Source organism: Olea europaea, chromosome 4 (genome assembly GCF_002742605.1).
Source record: "Olea europaea var. sylvestris chromosome 4, O_europaea_v1, whole genome shotgun sequence".
Lineage (NCBI taxonomy): Eukaryota > Viridiplantae > Streptophyta > Magnoliopsida > Lamiales > Oleaceae > Olea > Olea europaea.
The window spans coordinates 18,587,767-18,596,462 of record NC_036240.1 but is presented as its reverse complement, the minus strand read 5'-3'; the positions used below and the strand labels follow the sequence as shown (position 1 = coordinate 18,596,462).

General features: G+C 34.5%; 2 protein-coding genes across 3 annotated transcripts in view; both read left to right on the top strand.

The window, feature by feature from the left end:
- Positions 1-3,261: 3,261 nt before the first annotated feature.
- LOC111393893 (VAN3-binding protein-like) lies at positions 3,262-6,725 on the top strand. 2 transcript variants are annotated; one of them, XM_023019663.1, is made up of 7 exons: positions 3,262-3,536; positions 3,954-4,292; positions 4,456-4,828; positions 5,407-5,583; positions 5,707-5,756; positions 5,837-5,894; positions 6,307-6,725. In XM_023019663.1, the coding sequence occupies exons 2-7, from the start codon at positions 4,026-4,028 to the stop codon at positions 6,540-6,542; spliced, it is 1,161 nt and encodes a 386-aa protein (XP_022875431.1). In that variant the 5' UTR covers positions 3,262-3,536; positions 3,954-4,025; the 3' UTR covers positions 6,543-6,725. The 2 variants fall into 2 exon arrangements, with proteins under 2 accessions (XP_022875431.1, XP_022875430.1); XM_023019662.1 differs by having other exon boundaries at positions 3,263-3,536; positions 3,928-4,292.
- Positions 6,726-8,424: 1,699 nt separating this feature from the next.
- Positions 8,425-8,696, top strand: part of LOC111393892 (phosphatidylserine decarboxylase proenzyme 1, mitochondrial) — an 8,831-nt gene continuing 8,559 nt past the window's right edge. The window contains exon 1 of the mRNA XM_023019660.1: positions 8,425-8,657. Within this exon, the coding sequence (XP_022875428.1) occupies positions 8,480-8,657 (178 nt within the window). The 5' untranslated portion in view covers positions 8,425-8,479. The remainder of the gene's footprint in view (positions 8,658-8,696) is intronic.

Sequence of the window (8,696 nt, the reverse complement as noted above, 5' to 3'; positions counted from 1 at the left end):
TCAAAAATCAGATATTAATTATATTTTATTTATGAAATAATTAATTAAAAATATGTTTTATTAACTAAATATATCAAGATCACAATTCTATACAATTTGGTCACAATTATTAAATTAATTAGTACAAATTATTTCTCGATTATTGAACAAATTATTTTTGAGTCACATATTAAAAATTTCATAAGTCATAAATTATTTTTGGATCATAGATCAGAAAAATTATAGGTCACAAATTATTTTCAATAATAAATCAAAAAATTTATAGCTCACATTTTATTTATCAATAAAAAAATCATATTTTTTTATAAATTACAACTTATTTAACGATCATAAATTATCAAATGAATTGATCACTGCTAATTTCTTAGTCATGATTTAATAAATTGTGAGTCACAATCAAATTTTTAAGGTCAAATATTATTTATTGATCCCACATTTACCAATCTATTGGTTACAATCAACTAAATAATTGATCACAAATTATTTATTAGTCATATAGTAATCAATTTATTGATTAAAATTAATCAAATAATTGATCACAAACACTCTCCAATTCCTAGCCCACCATACCATTCCACCACCACCACACCATTCCACTATCACAATTCCCACCAAAAAAGACCTAAAATCTACTACCGAGCACCATCACTACCATCACCTATATCAACAAAAATCACCACTGTTGTCGTCATTGCCGCCGCCGCCGCCGCCACTACCACTGTCTATATATATCAACAAAATCACCGCCACCACCATCACAACCTCCAAATCCGACAATGTCATCGTTTAATCCACCTTTGGTCCAACAAAACTCGCTTCCATCGCTAGGTCTACTACCACCATTAGATCCACCACCATTGCCAACAACAAAAACCACCGCCAAAACACGTAAAACATCACCACCGCCATTCACTGCACGAGGCACCTCTGCTACCATAGCACTATCACCATCCACAGAAATAGCCCAACAACCCAAACCTATATAGACGTATCGTCACCACCACTAACACAGCCCCACAATGCAACACACCGCACCAGTGCCACCAACACCAGTACACCGCTACCACCGTACGTTGCATTGCAACAGCTGCGAATTGCAAATCACTGCAGGGACGAAGTTGTTGTGGCGATGACGCGCCGCTCAATCTACGGTGCAGGTGATAGGCACACAGAGTGTAGCTGACAATGATGCTCAGCCTCGCCCAACGCTGCTCCGGTGTTTGGTGACGAGGGCGAGGTAGAGAGAGAATGGGTTGAAAATGAGGAAGGAAATGAATATTAGGGTTTGTGATATAATTAATTGAATTTTATTGTATTATTATTTAATATTAAAAATTGTATTATCATCTGAGTTCGGTATATATAAACTATACTTCTGATTTTTGAACTGCAATATTTAAAAGCAGGTTTCTATGTAATTTCTATTTAAAAAGGTTACGTAGGAGTCATAAATTAATTCTGGCCCAATTAATTCTCAGCTTTGACTAAACTTTCATTAGCGACTTTAATCATGTGTCTCTAACTTTTTTTTCCACTTAGAACTCGATTATAGAGAAAGTGACAGATCTTTTATTGCTTATTTTCAAAAGTTAGAAAAGGATTTGACAAATCAATTATGATTCATTTTACCCATACTTCATGTTCACACGTACACATATTTTCAATGGAGAAAATTAGAAAGACAAAAGAAAGAGAAGCCTTTTATTGCATTTTTACTTTCACCTTTCAAGACAAGCAAACAACTATCAATTTTTCAAGAAAGAAGTTACAACCATATCTTCTCAAAGTTTAAAGGTTTGATTGTTAATTTTATATTGATAAACATTGTACTCACGGAAGTTATATTATGTTAATTAACATTTTTAACATTGAAATTTTAGCATTATGATGCATAAAACGTATATGCACCGTTAATAATTTTGTAAACATTTGTGAGGTTACTTCTATATTGTTTTATGAAGTAGGGATGCAATTTTATTCATAAAACAACATGACATTGATTACGCTGTTACATAGATTGATTTTCATCACCATCGCTCATGATTTCATTATTCTAATTGCAATTATCTCAACTTCATAACTTTTACGCTTAATATAGCGCTTGTTTGTAATATATTTGTAGCAAGGGGCGGACCCAGATACTCTACGTTAGGGGATCATATTCAAACTTTCAAATAGTAGGTAAACTGTAAATAATAATGACAGTCTGCAGTCGGCAGATTGGGAGAGAAAGACAAAAACACAAAGCTACAGGACCTCCCAATCCGCCCCTATTTGTAACCAATTTAAATTATAAACATATAAAAATGAGTTACGGATAAATAATTAATATTTGTGAGCTCTACATAACATGTTAAATTCTTAAGCACCTCCCAAACAATTTTTTTCCCACTTAACAACGGTGCAACATAAATTAATACTAAACACCACGGAAATTATTCTTTCATATTACGTTGCACGTGGCTGCACTTTGTGAATCACATGTCCATCATCGGTCGAAATCAAGTCCAAGGTTTAAGAATTGAGTGTCCCTTGTTCACTTTTCTCGAACCACACGTACACCAATAAACCGACCATCAAAAGAAACCACCAAACCGACCCCATGATCCGATTTAAAGAACTGTCCTTTTGGATTAAATTACTTTATCTCTACAAGCGTGTGGCTGATTATATAATTAATGATTCTGCGCTTTTAGACCAAGCATAGTTGCATGGCTGTAAAGGAACCACTCTCCCTTTAATCAGGACAATGTTATCCTCTTATCTTTGGTCAAAACAACATAATTCAAGAAATTAATACCTAAAATCTTGTCGATCTTCCCATCGAATAATTCTATTATATGATTCAAGAGCAACTTTGATGTCGATTTTTAGTAAATGAAGTTGATGGATCTATAGAACATGCGGTTCAAAAGTTGATAAAAATTGTGGATTGAATAAAAGATGTGATCAAAAATAAAATTTGACTAGCTTTACAACCAAAAAATAGCTACATTAAACGGACTCACGACTATGAGAGCCTGTTTGATAGGATTTCTTCTTTTGCTTCTGCTCCGTGTAAAAGAACTTCCTGAAAAAACTACTTAGGTTAGTTTTTTCTAAAAACTCTTTTAACACCTTTAAAAAAATTATCAAAACGGTCTAAAGCAACCTCTTAGTCTCAGAAACAACTTTTGACTTTTCAAATATTTGCCAAAAGTGTCATTAGTCTATGACGTATTGAGTCCTTATATTTAAAGTCGATTGAATTAATTATTATTGATCCATCTCCCTTAACATGTTCTACCAATATAAATGACAGATAGAGACATAGTCATATAATAGTATTTTTTGGAGGAATGGAAGCCTGAATTTATGGGTGGTTCCAAGCACGAGACAATATGCTTGTATTTGGTGTCCTTAATTATGTCTCTCTGTTATTAACTTCCCAATTCTCCTACATATAAAATGTGCATAGCTCAAAGCCTCAAACACCAAGGGTGAAGAGTAGCTCTCTAGTGCAAGATCTTGATATTGAAGTCATCGGATTATCCGAGGTAAGCCTCCTTTACGACACTCAATTCTGATAAAAAAAACTTGTTGGAGCAATGGTATAATAAGCCCATGCTTTGTTCTGTTTCGTTAAGTGTGTATTAGTGGTGGATCCACGAATTCAGGTGAACACAGACGGTCGCTCAAGCGGCCGTGCAGTGTAAGGGGAAAAAAAATTTCAACGGAGTCAGCACGGACGCCCCCACAGGGGCTGGTCAGGTGCTGGCTTTGCCCCTGGTGTGTATGGTATGTGCTACTGTATAGGGCTGAACCATGTACCATTCTAATAATGTCTAGTATTGTGCAAGCAATAGCAGGATGAGTCCATGTTTCATTGTGCAAGAATTCACGGTCTTAAAAATCACTTTGCGGTCTCTCTTTTCTACTGTCTAACAGGTAATCTGACAACTCGAAGTTTTCAGGACGAGACATAAAATTTCATCATCATTTCACACAGTCGATCCCAGCCAAGTAATCCTATATAAACTGATCACATGGACAAAATTCAACAGCTGGATAGGAAGAAGAATATGTCATATTGGCTTCAAAATGTAGAAGATCATGATCATGATGAGGTGAAAGGAGAATCAAATTTACCTTCAGTTCCTCAGCCAGAAACTCCACTGGAGCCAATGGAATTCCTCTCCAGATCTTGGAGTCTTTCTGTGAATGAAATATCAAGAGCTCTTGCTAAAACCCAGATGCCACCAACACTCAAGAATCAATGTGTGATTCCCGAGCCTGTAATGACACAACACGTTGTAAGTTACTTATTTTGACATCGTAGTCCCATGTTCTACAAAAAGTGTTACTTATAATTCACAGGACTTCTTTTAAAATTTCATTTAAATGCATCTATCTAAACTACCGATAATCACTAGCTCTCTCAGATTTTTTTCCTGATAATTTGGCAATTTATTGCAGCCCAACAAGATTCCAATTCCATTTAATAGTCGCAAAACTGGAGCAATTGGGAGATTGTTTAACCATAAGGAATCAAACTATAGCAGCACATCAAAGAAGAAAGAAAAGGCGCGAATGGAAAATGCACATATGCACACAGTTCTCTCGGTTGCTGGACTAGCAGCAGCCTTGGCTGCTGTCACTGCGACAGAAAATTGTGGCTCGAAAATGAGCATAGCCATGGCATCAGCCACAGAGCTCTTGGCCTCATACTGTATTGAGCTGGCCGAATCTGCGGGAGCTGGCCATGATCATGTAGCCTCTACTGTTAGATCTGCTGTGGATATTCGGAGGGCAAGTGATCTAGTAACTTTGACAGCAGCTGCAGCAACTGGTATCTGGTTTCTTCCATAAATCTATCAGAAGCACGGAAATGAACATGACACAACAAGGATATGCATATAGTGATTTTTCAAAAAGTAGGACACAGACACATCGATTTAAATTCTTTAAACTACATGTTTAAATAGTAGATGATTATATTTCAATGAAATCTATACTTTTCTAGCTGTAATATTTCCCCTGAAATCTTTTGAATTATAGAATTTGTTGAAAAAGAGCATTTTGGGAAAAAGAAAAATTACATTACTATTGGGAAAGAGAATTTTGCAGAATTTTTTTCACATATTTGTGACTTTTCTACACAAAATTTTAAATTCATAAAAGTTCCTAATTTTATATTTTAAATTTCATGAAATGGGACTTTCAGTGTCTTTAACATGTTGGGATAATGTTCCACGTGTATTCGATTTGTAAAGAGTATGTAGAGTACTAGACATGTCACGTGATGTGTCAAACACGTATCCAGAAATGTTCGTGCTTCATCCACAACTCTCAACACCTTTGTTCATGTTTATTGAAATATACCATATGTTTTCTAAGTTGATTTCTTTTAATATTTTAATTGAATAGCTTTGAGAGGGGAAGCAGCTTTAAAAGCAAGATTGCCAACAGAAGCAAAGAGGAGTGCAGCTGTAAGTCCTTATAGAAAAGACATAGTAAATGCTCATTCTACTGCAACTTTTGTTAATGGAATTGAAGAAGAAGATACTCCTTGTGTAGGAGACTTACTACAACACTCAAGTAAAGGTAAAATCTAATCTATTATACATCCAACTATGGTCTAATTCTGCATACAAAACGTGCACTAAATGGAAACCGAATTCGAAAGCATTGATTAAACTATAATTTATTTATTATTTGGATTCTTAGGTGTGCTAAGATGGAAAAATGTCTCTGTTTACATCAACAAGAAATGCCAGGTACATAACACATACAGATAGATACATATATGCAAGTTGGAGATTTGTGATTCTTACAAAGAAAGTGAATCCTATGGCAGGTTATAATCAAGTTGAAAAGTAAACATGTTGGAGGAGCCTTTTCCAAGAAGAATAAATGTAAGTTTTCAACTTTTGATGAATTTTATAAAGGATTCTTTGAGCAAAGTAACAAACCATGGTGGAAACCCGCATGTTTCCAAAGCCTTGTTTCTTCTAGCAGAGTTATTTCTTTTATCACTAACAAACGTCGAAAGAAATTCTAGTTTTACTTCGGGATATACACTCTAATGCTCAAGTCAGTCATTATCCTGGCAAATGAAAATGAAGGAGATAAAAATAACTCAACGTATCTTTTTAAGAATTGAATAACTAAGCAATATAGTGACTCTGGGTAAACCTTCTGATTCGATCTTCTTAAACCCTTTACAGAAATCACGACTTTTATACTATACCTAGTCCGAAATTCCCCATAATTTTTTTCCTAATTTTTTAGTTCAATTGTCTCTAATTTTTCTCCTTGGTAAACCAGGTATTGTTTATGAAGTCATTGATGAGAGTGCAGCATGGCCATTTAGAAAAGAAAGGGACAACATGGAATTGTACTTTGGGGTGAAAACTGCACAAGGGCTTTTGGAATTCAAGTGCAAGAACAAAATTCATAAGCAGAAATGGGTTGATGGAATTCAAAGACTTCTTCAGAGAACAAGTTGCATTGAAGAAACTGAGCACACACTAAGAATGTTGAATATTAATAAGAGCAATTAATCACTTTTGGACCCATAGATTTTCTGTTAATTTCTTACAAGTAATTATAAGTTGCTCATTGTAATTCAAAAACAAGTAGTCTTTGCTTGCAAAAATTGTGTCCAATTCTGTCAATAGAACTAGAAATTATGTTAGACTGATGTGTGTAAAAATACAGTAAAGAGTGTTTTCAGTTGGTTTGCATAACATTCTGTTTAGAGTTCATCGAATTCTAGTTAATTAAAGCGGTTTTTAAGCATGAGCACTTAACAAGAGCAAAGAGCAAATTTCCACTCTTTTTTGGTGGTTGTGGGATTTGGGGCATAAAAGGGGACAATATATATTTCAAAAGTAAAAAACTAGACCAAATTCGCATGTTCTTAGCTCAGAATAAATTTTCTCCCGTCAACTAGACTGAATTGATTTTGGTCCGACCAAGTACAATTTTTTATGTGTTTTGCCATCTCCAGAGAAGGTTGGTAAACGGAGAAACAAGATTCAAAAAATGCTCAAACTTGGTGAGAGTTTCTCCTTTCATTTTCTGGCCCCAACAATATCGTAAGGTTGAGTATTTATCTCTTTTGACAAAAGTGAGAGATGGCCCGCTGCATCGATGCAAAGCATTGCTCTTCGGAACACAAATCTTCCAAAAAGAAGTTCCAAATCACTTAATTGTTGGGTTAACTGTTTCGCCCTCCCCGATATTTCTTCATTGAAAAAGGCCACTTACTATTTGAATGAAAAGTCTTTATCCCAACCTTTTCTTTTACATCGTCACCTTACTCATCTCACCTTCTATGTGCCAACCTAGAGCACCGTTTTGTTCGGAATTCATTCCTTCTATGAATTATATCTTCCTTTTCTTTACACCGTGTTTTCTTACCATCTAATGTTCAAAGGCCATGTCCTAGAAGTCTTTTGAACTATTGAATAGGTGGGTTAGTCTCTGCCTCCATTCGAATACAATTTATATATTGATTTATAATTTCATTTAGGATTAAACATTAATTTCAACTATAACTATTACTCATTTATTATCTACACATTTCGTAATATCCTCACCTAGAAGTTTACTAATATTTTTAGATGGGCACATGTTATATTTAAATAATTTATGTTTTATTTATTTCGAAATAAGAAAATGCGTGCTTCAATTTCTTAACAAGTTACTTATAATTTTCTTTATAATGCTAAAAAGTAGTTCTCACCAAATATGTGAATTTTATGTGAATGTGTAACTAAAATAAAATTTAACTTTGAATGTGAATTATAAGTTACTTTTTCAAGAAATCGAATCTTTTAGTAACTCACTTATAATTATTAATTATAATAACCCCACTTTTTTCCTAATTAATTGTTCCGATGTCACTGAAATTTAAAATGTCGAATTTCAATCATTAAACTTCGGTCAATATCTTCAATTGTTCACTAAAATTTAAAATGTTGAATTTTGACCACAAAATTTTGAAAAATGTTGTACATTATTCATTAACATAAATGTTTAACTTTAAAAAATGTCGAATTTATCGTTAGTAATGTACAATATTTTTCAAATTTAGTGATCAAAACTCGACACTTTAAATTTTAGTAAACAATCAAATGTATATGCCTAAATTCAATTATCAAAAGCCTGTTTGGGAGTGATTTTGAGAATTGATTTTTTGACCGTTAGGAGAAAAGTGAGGTCCACCTGTGAGAGAAGAAGTCAAATATGACGGCTGAAATAGTGAAATAACTATCAAAAAATCAATTTTTTGGATGAAAAAATCTCTCCGAAACAGGCTTCAAAACTCAACATTTTAAACTTAGTGACTAATAACAAACATGGACCGTAGTTCAGATACCATTGGAATAATTAACTCTTTTTAATTTTTTTTTCTTTTAAAGTTAAACACCCCCCGCCCCCCATCATCCTCCTCCCAACTCTCACAAACACCAAACCCTGACTGGGGTAGAAGATGAAGTGGAAGGATTATCAGAGATTCCCAATCCTCATTTCCAACAGATGCATCAACAATCTCTATCAACGCAACCGTCTCCACTTCACTACCTTCCTCCGCAAGGTACAACCAACTCAAGCACGAGCCTACGCCGGCGGCGGCGGCGCTAGCGGTAGCAATGGCAGTCGCTCAGAAGGTGCAACTCGACTGCTCCACTTAAATATATTAGGGAAAA